At 44.9% G+C, this 20,139-nt stretch overlaps 2 protein-coding genes across 5 annotated transcripts in view; one reads left to right on the top strand and one right to left on the bottom strand.

Moving 5' to 3' along the window:
• Window positions 1–7,228, bottom strand: part of LIG1 (DNA ligase 1) — a 51,630-nt gene extending 44,402 nt beyond the window's left edge. For 2 of the 3 annotated variants that reach the window (XM_063110402.1, XM_063110403.1), the window contains exon 1: window positions 7,122–7,228. The gene's annotated coding sequence lies outside the window, so the exon portion shown is untranslated. Of the gene's footprint in view, window positions 1–7,101 lie in introns of all 3 variants that reach the window. The other variant, XM_063110404.1, reaches the window with a different exon arrangement.
• Window positions 7,229–7,493: 265 nt separating this feature from the next.
• Window positions 7,494–20,139, top strand: part of ZSWIM9 (zinc finger SWIM-type containing 9) — a 29,363-nt gene continuing 16,717 nt past the window's right edge. The window contains exons 1-3 of one of the 2 annotated variants that reach the window (XM_063111085.1): window positions 7,494–7,560; window positions 8,631–8,915; window positions 16,546–16,858. In XM_063111085.1, the coding sequence (XP_062967155.1) occupies window positions 7,538–7,560; window positions 8,631–8,915; window positions 16,546–16,858 (621 nt within the window). In that variant the 5' untranslated portion in view covers window positions 7,494–7,537. Of the gene's footprint in view, window positions 7,565–8,630; window positions 8,916–16,545; window positions 16,859–20,139 lie in introns of both variants that reach the window. The other variant, XM_063111086.1, reaches the window with a different exon arrangement.

Genomic DNA, 20,139 nt, shown 5'->3' with positions numbered 1-20,139 from the left:
TAGATATACACATGAATGTGTGTAAGAAACACCCCCCTCCCACACACACCCCCGAGCATGTTTAAAAACTGGTGAAAACCGAACAAGGTCTGTAGTCTAGTTCACTGTACAGTACCAATGCCAATTTTCTGGTTTTGATATTGGACTACAGTTATATAAGATGCCACCATTGGGGGGAAGCTGGATTTTTTTAATTTTTATTTTTTAAAAGATGACCGGTTAGGGGATCTTAACCCTTGATCTGGTGTTGTCAGCACCACGCTCTCCCAAGAGAGCTAACCGGCCATCCCTATATAGGGATCTGAACCCGTGGCCTTGGTGTTATCAGCACCACACTCCCCCGAGTGAGCCATGGGCAGGCCTATGTACTATTTTTTACAACATCCTTTAATCTGTAATTATTTCAAAATAAAAAGTAAAAACAACAAAACAGAATAAAGAAGCTCTCTATGTACTAATATGGAAAGAAGCCTTAAATATATAAGTGAAATATTAAATAATAAACAAGGGAGGCAGAACAGTATGTATAATTTGCTACCAATTTTGTAAGATGGGGGAAAATAAGAACATAAGACATAAAATAAGTGTACTTCAAAAGTTTATGGAAAAATAGAATTAAAAGATATTACGAATCTTTCAGGGGCCAGCCCGTGGCTCACTCGGGAGAGAGTGGTGCTGATAACACCAGGGCCATGGGTTCAGATCCCTATATAGGGATGGCTGGTTAGCTCCCTGGGTGAGCGTGGTGCGGACAACACCAAGTCAAGGATTAAGATCCCCTTATCGGTCATCTTTAAAAAAAAAAAAAGATACTACGAATCTTTCCATGAACTTTATTAAGACCCCTCATATTCATTAGTATTGCTTGTATTTGCAAACAGAAACCCTGGGAAGATAATCAAGAAGCCAACAATGTGGGTGGGGGCAGGCAAGGTAACTGGGAATAAGGGTGTGAACCAGACTTTTTACTCTGTGTACTTCTAGCCTGGCTTTATATCTGAACCACGTAAATCTATTACCTGTTCAATTTTTTAAAAAATAGTAACTTGGGCCAGCCCATGGCTCACTTGGGAGAGTGTGGTGCTGACAACACCAAGTCAAGGTTAAGATCCCCTTATGGGTCATCTTTAAAAAAAAAAAAAAAAGTAACTATAGTAAATAGTAGCCCTAAGTAACTTTTCTACTTTTCTCAGTCCCCTACTTCCCATGTCCCACCCCACTTACTCCAGGCTCTTCCCTGTGGGGAATGACTTCCCCACACCCCACCCTTCTGCCCATCTCTGAGTGCTGGACTGGAACATCACCATGGCCAATTCTGGAAGCCTCCCTGAGGCACCTGCTTTAAAAGATGACTCTTTTCTGACCTCTCATGGTGGTTAATGGGTACTTCTCCTGTCACACATATTATACGCATCCTGTGTTCTTGTGATTATATTCAGTTTATCATTCCAATCATATTTGGAGCTCTGGAGAGATGGGCTGTGCCTGATTCACCTCCATCTCCTCCAAAAATTATTTCCCAGACTTCAGGCATTCTTCATACCACCTGTGCAATTTCTGCCATAACTGTGTATGACCTGAATTTTTTTGCACTTAATGTTTTTTTCTACAAAAGACTCAACTTTTTATTAACTGAGGTGTTTACTAGGTGCTACTATTCCAAGGGCTTTATATAAACTAATTCACTTAAATCCTATTAAAATTCACTATTGTATCTATTTTACAAATAACGAAACACAGGCACAGAGAGGTTGAGTAGTTTGGTCAGGGTCACGCATTTTAAAGGGTTGCAGAGCCAGGGCCTGAAGCCAGGTTTCTGGCTCCAGAGTTCATGTCCTTAACCACTAACTATCCTAGGGGTCCCTTATATTGTGATAGAGAAAGATGGAGGTGGTCCCTAGATCTTGGGGCTGAGATAAAATCATCAATGTTAACGTTACCTCATGCTTCCCAACAATCTGATGTGGTATTTTCAATTTTTATTCCCATTTCACTGAGAGGAAAATGAGGCACAGAAAGGTTAAATCACTTGCCTCAAGACACAGAGCTCATTAAGAGGTAGAGCACCCTCAATCACCTTCAATCAAGGGAATCTAGCTATAGATTCCAGGGACTTCCACTAAACTTAAAGAAATTTCTGTACCTCTTACAGAGAGAACAGCATCACTTGTCACAAATAGAATACAGCAGTAAAAATAAACACAAAGAACAAAACCCAATTACTAAATTTTAGTTAGCATTGGCTGCTGAAGGCTCTGAGCTCAGGCCTGCTACTCTCTGTTTGTTCAAAGTGGTAATTAGTTAAGGACTAGAGAGGTGTGGAAGATACCCTAGCAACAAGCTAAAAAAAAAATGGATTAACTTTCTTATTATAACAGTATTATTTAATGTAATATCCATATCACCTCAAATTACCTTAAGTAACTCTTTAATTTTGTTAGGTGTGAAAGGTATATTGTGGCTGTATGAGGGTACTTCATAAAGTTCACAGAAATTTTGACTTAAAAGATAATACAAATCCTCCCATGAACTTTTTGAAGACCCCTCGTATAAGAAAATATCTGTATTGCTTAAAGAAGCATGTTGAAAAAAATAGCAAAAAAATGTCATAACGTGTAAATTACTTCTTTCAGCAAATGCCTGAAATTTGCTTTAAAATAATTCAGGGTTTTTTTAGAGGAGGAAGGAAGGAGTATAGATTAGGAGAAATCAGAATGGACACATTTTGATAATCATTGGGGCTAGGTAATAGTACACAGGGGGGGTTTCATTAGACTACTCTACTTCTGTATATGTTTGAAATGTTCCATAATAAAAATTAAAAATATTTTTTCAGAAAAAAAGGTGATGCAAACTGTAAAATGTTAAGTTGTAAATCAAGGCAATAGTATACTATCATTATCCTGATTGCTCTCCTCTGTATGTCTGAAAAAATTTTTTTTCTTTTCTTACTTTTTTTTTTTGTATGTCTGAAAAGTTTTATGAGTCAAGAAAGAAAGAGTTATCTAAAATTATGAATAAGAATATAATTGAGTATATAGCTCAATGCTCAGAATCCAGGAAAACCAGTAAGTAATTTGGTGACTGGTCTAGTCCCTCGCTTCCTCAAAAAACTGGGGCTGGATGGTTAGCTCAGTTGGTTAGAGCGTGGTGCTGATAACATCAAGTTCCAGGGTTTGAGACCTGTATTGGCCAACTGACCAAAAGAACCCCCCCAAAACACTCTGAGAATCTTTCACTTTAGAAAGTTCTAATCTATCCTGTACATGAATTATTTTTAAGTCTGTATCTTTTCTTTCCAACCAGCCAGGGAGTCCATGGAAAGCTGTGGCTGATTCACCTCTACACATAGAACAAAGCTTCGCACAGAGTTCACTGAATGCACATCTCATCTCCCAAGACTCTTCTGGTGTCCAGCTGGGCCTCGGGGGACAAAAAGAAAAAGAACCTTGGTCCCTGCTCTTGGAAAAGCTCATGGATCCCACTCTAGCAGACCTGCAAATTAAATAAGAATGAAATAGGATTGATGGCTCCAACAAAGGACAGACATAGGGAGAGGGTAATAATAAAAGAAGGAATGAACAAATAAACCCACTAACAAACTCCACTAACACTCAATCTCTCGATTCACAGCTCACGGTTCAGTGCCACGGTGTTAAATACCGTTTATACGCTAATGGTTCCCCACATTTATATCTCAATTTCAAATAGCCCATCCTCCAACTACCACCCCCATCTTTCCGGATGACTTCCTTGAGGGACTCAACTCCAAAAGTTCCTCAGTACTTTCTGGACCTACAATCCTGTTGGTTAGTTCTCTCTCTCTCTCTCTATACTGTCCCTGCCCCATTGCATCCTCCCTCCCTTCCTTTATTCAGCTTTGATTCCTGGTGCTCTTGTGCCCTGCCTCCCTCGAGCTGTCATTCACTAAGCAAAACCCCAATGCTGACCAAGCCCAACTCTCTCTCCACCTATTCTGTGCCTGCACCTGGAGAGCTGCTGAAGGTCCCTTGGGAGCTCTTGGGGCTGCCAGCAAACTGCTACATTTCCCTAGTCTATTCAACTCTCCTGCTCCTATTTCCCATGTGGTTCACTTCTCAAACCACAACACCTCCTTCACCATCACTCTCAGCTGGGAAAATGGAAGCAATCAGGAGAAAGACTACAAGCTCCCACCACATCTACCTGCACAACTTCAAGGGTGCCCATATGCTCTGACTTCCCACCACAGCTGGTTACTGTGGATCAATCCTTTGTGCTCCCATCTAAAGCCAGCTTGCTTCCCCTGAATGCCAGATCTCACCACCTTACCTCCATAGATACGATGCTCCGTCAAGCCTCTCCTGTATCTCCTGCATCACCAATTTTTGCTCTCTACTTGATCATTCCCATCAGCTTACAAATCTGCTATAATTTCTCTCTTCTTAAACAAAAGCCCTCCCTTGACCCAACGTGCTCCTGCCCCTATCACCAATTTCTCTGCCTCCTTTTCATAAGTCATACAAAGAACTGTCTAAGGGCATCCTCTCAGGTTTCTCTCCTACCACACCCTATTGAACGCTCAAATTCTCTGTTGATGACCGAGGATATCTGGGTTGCTAAATCCAAAAGTCATTTGTCGTTCCCCACCTTACTTGGCCCATGAGCAGCATTTGAAACATCTGATCCCTTGCTCCCTTGAAATTCTTTCTTCACACCATACTCACACAACTTTTGTCCCACTTCATTGTCCACTCTTTCCTGGATTCCTTTAATGGTTCTTCCTTAGCACCTGTGGTGACCTGAATAATAACCCCCTCCCCTGAGGATATCCACATCTTAATACTGGAACCTGTGAATATGCTACTTTACATGGCAAAAGGGACTTTGCAGATGTGATTTTGAGATGGGGAGATTATTTTGGATTATTTGGGTGGGCCCAACGCAATCACTTACAAGTGATGATAAGTAATCTTTATGAGTGGAAGAAGTACACCAGGGTCAGAGAGATTTAAAGATATGATAGTGCTGGTTTTGAGGATGGAGGAAGGGGCCACAAGCCAACTAAATGAAGATAGCCTCTAGAAGCTGGAAAAGGCAAAGAAATGATTCTCCCCCAGAGCTTCCAGAAGACATGTGACCATGACGACATTAGATATTAGCCCAGTCAGACCCATTTCAGAATTCTGACTCTAGAACTCTAACAGAATAAATCTGTGTTGCTTTAAGCCACTCAGTTTGTGATAATTTGTTATAGCAGCAACAGGAAACTAATACAGCAACTCACTTTCTAACTGTTGCAGCAGTACCCTAAAGCCCAATCCTCAGATCTCCTCTCTACCCTATTTACAACACTCTCTTAGAGATTTCATCCAGTTTTATGGCTTACACTCTATAATGATGACCCCCAAATGTGTAAGTCTAGCTGTAATCTCCCCCTCTGTACTCAATGACTCATGCTTTCAGTTTCCTACACTAACATCTCAAACTCAATGGAACCAAAACCAAACAAACTCTTGGTTTACACACACACTCACACCCATTCCTATTCCTCCTCTCTCAGCAGTGATAGCTCTTTTTATCCAATATATCAGGTTGAAAGCCTTGGAGTTTGCTACATATCTATTATTTAACTATTTGAAAAAAAGTGACAATACCAACTGCTATTGAGGATGTGGAGAAATAACAACTATCATACATTGCTGGTGGAAACGCAAAATGGAACTGCCACTTTTGGAAAAGTTTGGCAGTTTCTCAGAAAGTTCAAATTCGGTGCTGATAAGCAGAATCTTTCAAAACCTGGAGGCTGTAGTGACAAAGAATGATATAAAAGGGTCTCTGGTGAACAGTCTGTGAGTGACAGAAGACATAAGTTTGAATTTTTTCTAGTTAATAAAAGCTCACATTTCCTGACCTGTCTGCTCCCCTAGTCACATTCCGCTTCTGTCAAGTAATTTACACCTTTCTCCTAAATATGCTACTCTTCCTCATCTTCTGAGATATAAAACAGCTCAGCATCCTTCAAAAGACAACAGAGGAAAGTGAGACAGGAAAGGGAAAGTACCTTGCCCATGGCCACACAACCAGTTAGTGATGGATACTAGAAACAGAGGAGCCCAGTTCTGAGAACCACCTGAGATTCATGTTTAAACATATCCACCCCATTTCCAGAACTACTGAACCAGAATGGAGGGGGAAATCTGCAGGCCCAGTGAGCTCACAGGGGAGCCTAAGACAAAATAAAATTAAAGAGGTCTTAGACTCGGCTTCCAGATCTTTCTCTCATGCTTCCTCCTTAGGCCACCTAAGAAGCAAAAGTTGGAGATTCAAACGTGCTGAAATGGGAATGGAGGGCCCCCCTCCCCGTTAGGAGCGATGTCCTTAATCCCATTTTTTGCTCTTTCCTCTCACGGATCACCCTTGGCTTTCAGATGCCTGGTGTTCTCCTCTTTGACCCTTCAAGCTACCCCCTCGCCCAAGGAAATCCTCCCTTCCTAAGCTCCTCTGCTTCCCTTCTCCCATCCGCTGGGCAATAATAAGCCCTGACCATTCCTTAAACTCTTCTCGGTCTCACCTAATCAAACCTCCTCCATGGCCCCACTTCGGTACCATTCCTGTTGTCTTAGCACGCCCCTTAGCAGGCATACACACGGCCAGACTTCTTCCATTCCAGAAGGTTCTCGACCCTTGACCTCTCCCTGATCCCACCTCCTTTCAGCTGGACCCACCCCTTACAGGTGACACCGCCCTCTATTAACCTTCTCCAGCCCCACTCCTTACAGGCGGCCCCGCTTTCCCTCGCTCTTCCAATTCCCACCTGACCCCACCCACCAACACCCTTCCACGACCCCTCCTCCTTCCAGGTATCCCCGCCCCTCCAGGCCTCTCAGACTCCGTCGAGTTTAACTGGCTCTGATTCTCGTCTACCCTCTACCTGGCTCCTCTCCCTCCGACTGCCCGCAACCCGCTGCTTCGCCTCCCGCGTCCACCGCATTCGCGCCGCCTCAGCGTCCCCACGCCCGCTCCTCTGCAGGCACCCCCACTTCGCGAAGTTGTGGGCCCCGAGCTTTCGGTACGCCCGCCGCCCCTGCCCTCCAGCACCACGCCAGCGGCCCCTCTTGCCTCGCGCCAGCCCCGCGCACCGCTGTCCACAGCGACACACTCGAACCCGCTTGGAGAGCCGCTGCAGTCCCAAATTCGCGCCACGGAATTCGCGCGCAGACTTCGGCGGACGAGGCGGGGCCGAGCTGAGGGGGCGAGGCCCCGGCGCCGTTCGCGCCGCCGTCGCCGCACGCGGGACGCTGGGAATTGTAGTGTTCCGAACCGGAGGCGGCCTGGTAAGGGGTGAAGTAGGGTGAGCTCTCCCGCACAGCACGCTGGGAAACGACCCCGTACTTTCTCTCTCCCTGGGTGAGCGGGCGTGGCTGCAGAGTGGCAGAGAAAGGAGAAGATTCGGTGGAAGCCGCCGTGCAAAGCATGGCGGGAAGAGAGGCGGGAGGCCGCGCGGGGCATCCCGGGAGCAAGGGCCGGGCCGGGCCTCGGCGCGGGGCATTGTGGGATGTGGACGCCGCTCCGGGGCGGGTAGGTGAGTGGGGAGGGGCGGGAAGGGTGCATATCTGGGGGAGGGGAGAGGCATAGCTAGGTGGGACGGCGAGGCTGGGAGGGGCCGCATGGAACGGTTCTGGGAGGGCTTGGGTAGGCGGGGCCTGCTAGAAGGAGCTGGCTGCTCGAGGGGGAGGCGCAGCTGGACTTGGGGGGAGCATCTGGGGGTGAAGAAGCCAATCTGAGGACGAGGGGTCGTGTCTAAAACGAAGACACACATTGGGGAGGATGGTGGCTGTAGCTGGAGGGAGGGGGCCGCAGCTGGACTGGGGGACGAATCTGAGGAGAAGCGGGACAACGGAAAAATATTGGTGACACTTCTGAGGAGAATTGGCCACAAGTGGGACACACCTGTAGGCGAAAGGTCCATAAGTGAATGAGGGGAGCACGTCTGGAAATGGGAGCATATCTGGGAAGCAGGAGCCATAGCTGGATGTGGCGATCCATAGGGGTCACATCTGGAGGACGGGCAACAACTGCATATGGGTGACACATCTGGGGAGGAGGGAGCCACAGGAGCACGAAGAATATGACTGGATGAGGGGTCCATGCCTGGATGTGGGGAGCACATCTGGAGATGGAACATCTTTAGAGGGGGCACAGCTGGGTGTGGGTTACAACCAAGTGTAAGCACATGGAAGGGGGACTTCCAGATGAATGGGGGCACTAGAGGTTACTGTTAGGGGTGAGAGACACATCTGGAAGGGGAAAAAGTCTTCGTTAGAATTTGGGAATACATTTGAGCTTAAGGGTCTTATTTTGGGAGAGGGGACCCCAACTGTACATAGGGGTCACATCTAGAAAAGAGGAGACCAGAGTTGGAATTAAGGATCCTAATGACAGGCTCCCACTGAACCTGGGGTAAGGCGGTAGGGGGAGGCCAGAGATAGGGTGGGGATTCATATCTGATGGAAACGGGCACATCCGGCCTATGGCCTCACCCGGACGAGGGCACCAGTACCCGACGCGGCAGGCTGAGAGTGAAGAAAATACGATACCCCGTACAGGGATGGGTTTGATATCCAGCAGTTTTCCCCCCTTCTACTTAGGCGCCCCAGGATGGAGCGGCCGGAGCCCCTATCCGGCACGGCGGCGGGGCAGGAAGAACAGGAGCTGCGGGAGCGGGCATTCTTCTCATGGGCCGAGTTCAGCCGCTTTTTCGATGCGTGGTGCCAGCAGCGGCTAGCACTTTTCTTCGTCAAGAGCTCCATGCATCTGGCCCGCTGCCGCTGGGCCAGCGCGCCCCCGCTCTACACGCTCATTGATGTGCTCAAGTACAGCTATGTGCGGCTCGTGTGCAAGGACGTGCGTGCGCCCAGCCGGCCCGCCGTGGGGTGAGTGAGCCTGAGCCCAGCCCTGCTGGGGGTGGCCGTGGGGGAACAGGCAGAGAGCCTGGTACCCAGAGACGTGGAGGGACAGAGGCCGACTGAGACAACTAAATACACCTTGCAGAGAGGAGGGGTGTCAAGGAGCTACACTTACCGAGAGAGGGAGACAGAGACAGAGCTGGAAGGACAAAGGCACTCACAGAGTGAGAGACAGTGTGGGCCCGACTTACAGACTTTAATAAAAATCCTTAGAGAGGCAGAAAGTAATATAGACATGCATACAATCAAGAGACAGAAAAAAAAAGTCACAGAAAATTCCACAGACATGGGAGCAAGAGACACCAGAGAGAGCCAGGAAAAGGAGAGAACCAGGTTTTGCACACATACAAAGAAAACAAAGACTGGAAGACTGGACTGCAGGGAAAGCCACAGGATAAAGAAAAAGATTCATTCATCTATTCAGTAAATACAGGGCCAGGTCCCACGTTGGAGGCTGGGGATATTTTATTTGGGGTGGTGGGGGGAGTGTCGAGCAAGAGACAAAAATCCCTGTCCTTGAGGAACTTTGAGGCTGACCGGAAGGCTGACAAGTAGTTCCTTACAACTGTGTAATGCTACAAGGAGGGGCAGGTGAGAAACCCAAGAGAGCCAGGAATCACACCCAGGTGGCCAGGGGTATTTTAATTGACCCCAATTTTAAACCAGGATTGTTTCTCATACAATGTTGGGTTTCTAGCTTCCCTTGAAACAGAGGGGGGAGGCAAGACCATGTTTCCTTGTGTCATACAGCCAATCTCCATTAGGTGGGGCTTTAGGGCTCAGGCTTGCCCTAGACCCCAGTGCTTTCTGCTGCCTCATACTTAGCACTGTCACTTCTTGTTTGCCTTCCTGGTCCCTGTAGGTGTGTGAGTTTGAGACCCTTGGTTGGGGAGCCATAGACAAGAGCAGAGTGCTTAAGAACACAGGCTCTGCCTTCAGGCTGCCTGGAATGGGCTCCACTGCTTCTTGGATGGGTGTCTTTGGGCAATGGACTTCATATCACCAAGCCTCAGTTTTCTCATCTCTGAAGTGCGATTGTTACAGTATCTGCTTCATGGGGCCATTGTGAGGATACCATGAGATCACACACAAGAAGGGCACTTGCCCTGGTGCCTGGAACATGGGGCAGCTGGTTAAGTTATAGCTCTTATAGAAGGCTATGGGGCTCTGCTGATGATTAGCCAGTGCCGTTGAGCAAATGACTTCACCTTTTTGGGCCTTGGTTTCCTCACTTGGAAAATGGGGGATGTAATAGTATCTATGTGACAGGCTTTGTGAGTATTAAATGAGCTAATACATGTAAATTATTCTGAAGAGCATCCAACACAGAGTAAGCACACTCTAACAGTTACTCTCACCCGTAGTTATTTAAACATTTATTGTGAGATTGCTATTCTCCCTGGTTCACCCATTACTTATTCTAGAAACAGAGACTTGGAGATCTGAAAGTAGAACAGTGTCACATCATCACATAGCAACCTAGAACATTAGAGCTTGCAAGAAGCTAAGGCCTAATCTGAAATCTCTCTTTGAACCTAACTCAATTTAATAAATACTTATTGAGCATACTATGTGCATGCTCTTTGTGGGCATTTGGAACCTAGAGCTGGTCTTGACCTTTGAACTGTTTAGAACCCAATGGAGGAGACAAAGACATCCCCTCCCCCAAAATTGCAAATAGTGGCCCACAGCAGTGAGAGCAAGACTGTGGGGGCAAATGGGTGAAGGATAAAAAGGGAGTGGTCAGCCCAACCTGAGAGCTTATAGGGTGGTTCTGGAAGGCTTCGTAAAGAGATGACTAGTGAGCAGAACCCTGAAGGATTTTTATTTGTTTGTATATTTACATATGTACAGTATTTGACTTAACAGACATGAGGCACTCACTATGTGCAGGTACCAAGTGCTCTACAACTATCAGAGAGAGTCAGAGGCAGGAGGGACAGGGCTGCAGAGGGGGTAAGGATGGTGCTCTGGGTTCAGGCCTGGTGACTGAGTGGACAAAGGGATGGTCCCTGGATGAGGAGTGTAGGAGCGAGGGTGGGATGAGGTGATTCGGGGACAATGACTTGGACCCACATTTCTGAGCTCTCCCACACTCCCTCTCCAGCTGCTCAAAGCAGGGCCTCTTCATGTCACAGCCCAGGGATAGCTTAGGTCTGAGGCTGGAGAACTCACTGTGTGGGAAAAGGCAGGAGATGAGGCAGGAATAGTGTCAAGGCTTGGATCTGGGAGGACTGAATCCAGAGGCTGGGACTTTATCCTGGGGTTGCTGGGGAGCCCCAGAGGGCTGTGAGCTGGGTTAGCTCTAGGTATAGGAAGATCCCTCTGGGTCCATGTCTGGAAGAAAGAGAAGGGAAACCAGGGACAAGGCTGGGGCTGTAGATCCAGGGAACATGGATAAGGCCTTTCTTCCTGGCAACTCCTTCTCCCTTTCTAGTGATTGCACAGGGACCTCCTCCAAGTCACCATCCCTGCACCTTCAGCTCTCCAGCTGCAGTTTCTCTCTCCCTCCCTTTCTCTCAGCACTTCCCTCTCTAGGACAGAATTGCTTAACCTTTCCCAATACACACCAGCTCTGAAAACACAAAGATCTTAAAAACCTGGAAGATCAAGAATGGGTGAGTGGAGTGCAAAATAAATCAAATCAATGGTATTTATAGAAGAAGAAAAAATGTTTTGAAAATAGCAGCTACCATTTCTTAAATGTTTGCTAGGAACCATCCCCTTTTCCAACTAGTTTACATAATTTAATTCTCTTATTTAGTCCTCTCGACAAGCCTGTGAGGCCAGTATTATTATTAGCCCCAATTTCCAGATGAGAAAATTGAGGCACAGAATGGTTAAAGGACTTTCCCATTATAACATAGCTACTAGGAGGGAAAACCAGGATTTGGACCCCCACAAAGTCTGACTGCAAAGCCCATTCCTTTAATTAGTGCCCTATCACTCCCTCTCTTTCTTTCTCTCCCTGTCCACCCTGCATCTTTATTTCAACCATGGATTATCAGTATGAGAGTTGAATATGCTGGCACCCTAAAAATTTCTTAGTTCTAGGCACCATCCTGTTTGTCCATTCATCAAGAGGTTTGTTTTGAGCACCTACTATGTGCAAGGTGTATGTGTCTTAGATGCTGGGGTTTCAGTGGGGAGCATACATTACAGATGGGCGTCAATCATATCTTCACCCCAAAAGTGTGATGGAATCTGTCTTAGCTACAGGATGGTGAGGGAAGGCTTCCTGGAGGAGGTGATGCTGGCTCTGCAGCCAGAAGGATGAGTAGGAGTTGACTAGGTAAAAAGAAGGAAGAATAATGTGTCATGAAGGAGGAAAGAACTTATGGTAGGTAGGTGGCAGTGGAAATGGAAGAAAGTGGGTGGTTTGGAGAGATTTAGAAGGCATGATGGGTAGGACTTGGTGATGGGTGGTTGTGATGGAATGGGGGGCCATGTCCCAGAAGAGAGGTGCCAGGGTGCCTACGTTACATAGTGGCTTTCAGTCGTTCACTCACCACATATTTACTGAGCACCTCCAGGGGCCAGGTACTGTTCTACGTGCTGGATAGAGAGATAAAACAGACAATTCCTATCCATGTGGAGTTTACATTTAGAGGTCCAGAGAGGTGGAGAGAAATTGCGAAAATGGTGTATTGAGGCATTAGTAGATGGTTATGTGAGATACTGGGACCCCACAGAGGGGATGTGCTGTTTTGTTCTCTGGCAAGATAGATGGCTTCACAGAAGATGTGGCGTCTCCTGAGTGGGGGCCAGTTCTAAGGGCTGAAATACCTAGGGTGAAAAAGGCCAAACCAGAGAGTTTCACAAAAGCCTGTGAATGATTCTAGGAAAATGTACTGGGTGGAATCCCGTGAACTTGCCACTTTGGTAGGTCAAAAGTGGCTGCACGTTGGCAATTTCTTTTGCTTCCACCTGATATCACCGTGGTGGCTATATGTTTCTATTTTATTTATAATGATTTATATGCTTTTGAGTTTACTAAATTTGCATTATTTTTGTTGCTTTAAATAAGGCAAAAATTTTCAAACTCTTTATTTAGATTTTTAAAATCTAGTGGACTCCTGCATTTTTCTTTATTTCATGCATGTAGGAGAAAAGGGGTGTGTCAAGGATTCCTTTCTGGTTTAACAAAGAAAATTGTTAAGTATTTATACTCGTGGTTGTCAGGGTGGACTCTGAGGAGAATCACCCTTCTCAGAAGCCATTTGGAAAAAATGTGAGAGCATTTTTGGGGGTATGCTATGGATGTTTACTACCTGGGAGCCACGGCTTCTTAACTCCATGCCAGGCCCTGGGCAGTTTGTGTTCCAGGGTCAGTAAACTAGGAAGCGTTTGGGCCAAATCCAAACTGCAGCCCATTTTTATAAATAAAGTTTTATTAGAATGCAGCCACACCCATTTATTTACATATTATCTATGGCTGTGTTTGTAATATAGCAGCAACATATTACTATCTGACTACAATAAAAGTTTGATGACCCCTGCTCTGTAAACATAAAACCCCATACCAAAAAATGCTATCACTGTCCCATAGAGAAACCCTGCTTTCAGAAAGCAGATGCCAATTTAAATATTACTATCAGAGAAATACAGTCTGGTTTTTTTCCTACCCTGTTTCATTTTTTACAATGCTGGTTGTAACTGTCTAAATTGATTTCATGTAATGTACTATGGCTGCAGTTTGAGAACCACTCTCCTACATAAACTCTTGTTCACACACATGAAGAGATGTATAAGAAAATATTCATTAAAGCATTGTTTATAAGAAGGGAGAACTGGAAATGTCATAATAGTTGGCAGAGTTGTGGGATGGAACATTAGGCAGCAAGTAAAAGGAATGAAACTGAAAGTCTTGAAATTCTGATGAGTGAAAAAGCAAGCTGTGAAAGGATATGTAGAGTGTGATGCTTGTATTAGTCTCCTATTACCATTGTAACAAATTACCACAAACATAGTATCTTAAAGCAACACAAGTTTATTATCTCACAGTTGTCAAAAAAAAATTAGAGAAAAATGTCTCCAACTATGTTGAATTTATTCAGGAATAAAAAAAGAGGATTATAACTCAGAACATGCAGCTGTGGCAAGTCATGGGGTGCGTCTGGTGAGGGAAGGGTAAGAGAAAGCTTTTATTGGCAAAAGGGAGAGGTTCACATAGGCTGCTTGGAAACAGAGTTCATTGGTTTCAGAGGCTCAAAGCCAGATTTGTCATCAGTTCATTGGTGGAGATGCTGTTACTGGGCAAGTGTTCTTTCAGAGCATTTTATCTGAGTTACTGCAGTTCTAGAGAATGGCTAGTGATAAACCTTGTCATAAAAATATATGCATAAATATAAAATGTGCAAGCTGTGCAAGGAGGAAATGGGTAAAGGATGTGAAGGTATTTCTTGTGATATTTTTAGAAAGTCCTTGGAGACAGTTCTTATCTTGGAAAAGCAAGTATGAGTCCCTTCTTTTGTGTCTTTCCCAGCCCTATTTTTTTGAGGTCTGACAAAAAGTGATTTTTATCAACTTTCGTACAGTTCTGGAGATCACAAATCCAATATGGGTCTTAATGGGCTATTGTCAAGTTCTTGGCATGGCTGCATTTCTTCTGGAGGCTCTAGGGAGACCCTCTGCTTTCTTACCTTTTCTAGCTTCTAGAGACCACCCATGTTCCAGTTTGGCTCAAGGCCTCTTTCTCCATTTTCAAAGCCAGCAGAGTAACATCTTTCAATCTCTCTCTGATTTTGATCCTCTTGCTTCACTCTCTCCATTTTACTTACCCAGATAATCCAGAATCTCCTTGTCTGAAGATCCTTAATCACACCTGCAGAGTCCCTTTTGTCCTGTAAAGCAACATATGTACAGTTCCAGTGACTAGGATGTGCACATTTTGGGGAGCCATTATTTTCCTACTACAGTGCTAGAAAACAAAGGTTTTCTGTGTGAACATTTCAAAAGTGTAATGTACTTCCAGAGAAGTGCACACATCCTATGTATGCTACATGATGAATTTTCCCAAAATGAAATGCACATGTAACCAGCACTCAGAATAAGAAACAGAACACATCCAGTCGCAAGAAGCCCTTTCATGCCCCCTCATAGGGTTAACCTCTCAAGAGTAACTACTATCTATTCCCCTAACAGCACAGATTAACTTTGTTGTTGAACTTTATGTAAATGGAAATCATATCGTGGGCTCTCTTTTGTGTCTGGCTTCTTTCACACAGCATGTTTGTGAGATTTGTTCATGTTTTTGGAGATGATAGTGATTTGTTCATTATTATTGTTGATTAGTATTTTATATTAGGAATATGAAGATACTTAAAAAAAAGTCTATGGGAAGATTCATATTATCTTTTAATTCTCTTTTTCTTGTTTTTTGGCTACTGGCCAGTATAGGCATCTGAACCCTTGACCTTGGTGTTACAAGTCTGTGGTCTAACCAGTTGATCTAATCAACCTGCCTTAATTTTGTTCTTCCACAAACTTTTTGAATTACCCTCATATTTCACAACTTGTTTTCTTGTTCTAATGTGGATATTTGGGTTTCAAGTATTTGGCTAGTATGTATAGTGCTGCTATGATCATCCTAGTACATGTCTTTAGGTGCCCATATGCAGGCATTTATCTTAAGTAGAATCATTGGGTCACAGGAGAGGCATAGGATCAGCTTTCTTTCTTCATTTTGGTGGCAGGCTGGTATAGGGATCGAACCCTGGACCTTTGTGTTATCAGCACGACACTAACCAACTGAGCTAACCAGTCAGCCCAGGATCAGGTTTAGTAGACACTGCCACACAGTTTTTCAAAATGGTTGTGCCATTTTACACTCCCTTCAGTGATGTGTGAGAGTTACAGTTGCTCCACATCTTTATCAACGCTTGATGTTATCAGTCTCATTTATTTGGTCATTCCGCTATTGTGTAGTGGTATTTCCTTAGGATTTTAATTTACTTCCTTGATGGCTCATAAGTTTGAGAACCTCTTTGCATATACAAAGTTTTAAAACATAGGAATGTACATTCTGTGGTTTATAGGTGTCTACAAACATGCAGGAATGCTAAATGCACAATTTTGGTAGTGGCTGCCTCTGAGAACAGGGGAAGGAGGGGTATTTGTTAGGGTCGGATTCACAGATGGCTTCAATTTGTGATGTCGTCATTGCTAACCCAGAAGCACATACAGGACTATCTGAAACGTTTTATTTTTGAAATTTTTTTGAGGTATTTATAATAAAACATTCACTTTCGATAGAGCCAGGGGTGGTGGGTACAGAATTTTAGCAAACACATACCATGTTCCAGTTGTTTTTTAAAAGTGCTTTATGTATATCAACTCTTGTCATCCTCACAACAATCCTATGAGGAAGATATGATGATGATTACTTTCCTTTTAACGTATAGGGAAACTGAGACACAGAGACTTGAAGTGACTTGCCCAAGGTCACACAGCTGGCATATTCTTAAGGCCCTCTACTCTTCTCTATGCTTGAAACAATTCTTAATAAAAAAAAATAAATAAATAAAAATAAGAAAGAGGAAAGGAAGAAGAGGGAAGCCGAGTGATGTGATGGCAGCGTTGCTCGTTCTTCCCACAGGCCCCCTCAACCCGGCTGCCCAGCTTTCATCATCGTCAAGCTGAGCCCACTGCGAGACCGCCTAGTGGTGACAGAGTGCCAGCTGACCCACTCACACCCAGCCTGCCCTCTCGAGTTTGCCTACTACTTCCGCCCAGGCCACCTGTTAGCCAATGCCTGCCTGCCAGTGCGCACCACCAACAAGATCTCCAAGCAGTTCGTGGCCCCAGCCGATGTGCACCGCCTGCTCTCCTACTGCAAGGGCCGTGACCATGGCGTCCTGGATGCCCTGCATGTGCTCGAGGGGCTCTTCCGCACTGACCCGGAGGCCAAGGTGGGGTCTCGGGAGAGGCAGAGGGGGATGGGGGAGGGCCACACTGAAGACTCTCAGGTCATTCATTCTTTCATTCAGCTGCCCATTCATCCCTTTATTCCTTTTCTTTACTTATCTATACATTCATTCATTTAATGAGTACTGGCTGAGGCATTGGGGATGCAGCAGCAAACAAGACGCACATTGTCCCTGCCCTCAGAGAACTCACATTCTAGTGCAGTCTATCGAACTTCCTGCCAGGTTGGAAATCCCAGAATGGTAGTCTCCAGCCACATGTGGCTATTGAGCACTTGATAAAAACTGAATTTGTCTTATTTTAATTAATTGAAATTTAAATACCCAGTTATGGCTGTTCTCTATCTTGGAGAGGTAATTGCTAGAACTACCTCGCAGTTTCTAGTAGGACAAACACATCCAAATATGATGTATTGCCAGTAGGGTTGGATGCTTGGAAGAAGAGGAGCTGAAGTGATAATATTGAAATATTTTTTTTAATTGAACTACACACATAGAAAATACACAGATAATAAGTATATAGTTTGATGAATGTTCACAAGGTGAAAACACCCCTGAACCTATCACCAAGATCAAGAACAAGAAGGGGCTGGCTGGTTAGCTCAATTGGTTAGAGCACAGTGTTATAACTCAAAGGTTAAAGGTTCAGATCCCCACACCGGGCAGCCACCAAAAAGACAAACAAAAAACAACAACAAAAAGAAAATGAGAAGGGAGGGTGCTATGTGTTCCATAACGTGATGGAGTGATGAGTATCATAAAGAAGAATTAGGTGAGTGGTTGGAGAGGGACAGTTATAAGGTTGGTATTTTGAGTGGTCACAGAAGGCTTCTTTAAGGAGATGACGGTGAAGCAGAGGAGATGGAATAGAGGGAAGGGACTCCCAATCTGTTGACAGAGGGAAGTGAGTTCCAGGCAGAGGGAACAGCCAGTGCAAAGGACCAGAGGCTGAAGCAAGCTTGGTGTGTTGGAGGAACAGTGAAGATGCTGCTCCTCTATGAGGTATTTTTCTGCTTCTTTGATCCAATTTCTGGTTTGGAGTGAACTTAAAGTTAAAAAAAAGAAGAAAGAAAGACAAGAAGGGGAGAAAACTGGTTTCTCCATCTGTCTGTGCCTTTGACTCATGCATGGAAGAGATCCCAACTCAGGGTATAGCTGAGATGTGAACCCACTCTCTGGATTCAGGTCTGGAGCACTCTCCCCATCTCCATCTCATGCTCAGTAACCAGCCCTGATTCAAGCCAACTGAAGACCAGCCCCAATTCACACATAATATTGGTAATAATTTTAGCTAACTTTTATCAAGTACTTACTATGTGCCAGCCACTACCCTAAGTGCTTTACATATTATATATTGAAATCTCACCAGAGCCCTATGAAAAAGGAGTCCACCATTCTCATCCCCATTTTACAGACAAAGAAATTCGAGCACAGAGAGGCCAAGTAACTGGCCTGAGGTCACACAGTGACTTAATGACAGAGCTGGGCTTTGTACCAACACAGTCTGAATATAGGCCCATGGTCTTCACCCCTGTGCTATTCCTCAATTTGTAATTGAGGCTTGGGCCCCTCACCACCAGTTCCAGCCTCTGAAAGGTTGAGGGCCCCACCCAAGTCAGTTTGCAGCTCTGTAAAATGGGGGTTCACACACATGCACTCCCTACTCCACTGGTCTTCACTGACTGAGCTAGTAACTGTTGTTCACTGTTTACCATGAAATAAGTAAGCCTCAGCTGTTCTTCCCTAGAAGCATCCTCTACAGGATTGCTCCTGTGTGAAGCAGCCCATTCATAAATTAAAGCCTTTCATGGAAAGGAATTGTCCTTTTAACTTTCATTTTGGAGGCTGTCATGGAATTTAGGCTAAACCAAGTTTGGCTGAAGAGGTTCTAGAAAACCAAGAGACCAATGAAAGGTTATTCCTTTTTAAAAAACATTTAAACATTTACTTTTTGAATATGTCACACTTTCACATGGTTCTAAATTGAAAGTGTATGAAGTGAAAAGCCCCCTGTCACCTCTTGTCTCCCAGGTCTCCTCCTTAGAGTTCACCAGAGCTACCAGTTGCTTATATATCTATTCTTTGGTCCAGACTGTCCAGTGGAACTTTCTGCGATGATAGAAATGTTCCTTATCTGTGTTGTCTGGTACAGTAGCCACTGGCCTCATGTGGCTGTTGAATACTTGAAATATGACTAGTATGACTGAGGAACTGAAATTTTAATTTAATTAATTGATATTTAAACAGCCCTATCTGAGGGCCGGCCCGTGGCTCACTTGGGAGAGTGTGGTGCTGATAACACCAAGGCCAAGGGTTCTGATCCCTATATAGGGATGGCTGGTTTGCTCACTTAGGAGAGTGTGGTGCTGACAACACAAAGTCAAGGGTTAAGATCCCCTTACCAGTCATCTTTTTTTAAAAAAAATAAACAGCCCTATTTGGCTAGTGGCTTCTGTATTGGACAGCACAGCTCTATACATATACAGATAAGTTTGCATGTCTGTATTTTTAACCTTATTTCCTCTTTTCACTCTCCACCCCACCACCCAGCAAGGTGGCATAATACACTGTTTTGCATCTTGCTTTATATGCTGGGGAGTGCCAGGTGTCAGCATGATTTGTTCTTCCCCTGGGACTGGTCAAATCCCCCTTAGAAAACTCCTCCAACCTCTTGTCTGGGGGGTAAAGGCAGGGCTGCCAGTTTCTGGGAGCCACATCGGGGAAGAGGGCTGGAAAGCTGGCAGTCAGTCAGCAAGATGCACTCAGTCCCCATTTGGGATTCCGATTCTCCCCTTTCTCATGACTCCAAGGGCAGCGGACCCTTTCCGTTTTATGCTGTCTACCTAATAAATCTCCAGTCTTGGGGGGAGGGGAGGGGTATGAAGAGAGGGAAAACATGGGATTTAGAGATCTAGCTGCTACTTAAACAGCCCTCAACTAGTCTTTATTTAAACTTCCCCACACCGCCTGGTATTGACAATTCCTTTTGAGGACACTGCTATTGATTCTTAGTGTTCTTCAATTGCTGGCTTAGGATTCATAGTTTTTTTGGGGGTGGGGTCAGCTTATCCATCTGCTTTCCAGCTTCCAAAATTTTATACCTGTTAGCTCCTTTCCTATTGCCCCTGTCAAAAAAAAAAAAAAGCTTTTTTCTGTAGGTGTACCTGAGGTTCAGGAAAGAGTGAAATTAGAGAGGTATGCTCAAGCCATCACTTTTACACAGAAGTTTCACCTAGGTTTTTCACTTATTAGATCTATTGAAGTAG

The sequence above is a fragment of the Cynocephalus volans genome, chromosome 10 (assembly GCF_027409185.1).
Source record: "Cynocephalus volans isolate mCynVol1 chromosome 10, mCynVol1.pri, whole genome shotgun sequence".
Lineage (NCBI taxonomy): Eukaryota > Metazoa > Chordata > Mammalia > Dermoptera > Cynocephalidae > Cynocephalus > Cynocephalus volans.
Note: the sequence above shows the minus strand (reverse complement) of the source record. Positions and strands in the feature narration are given on the sequence as shown.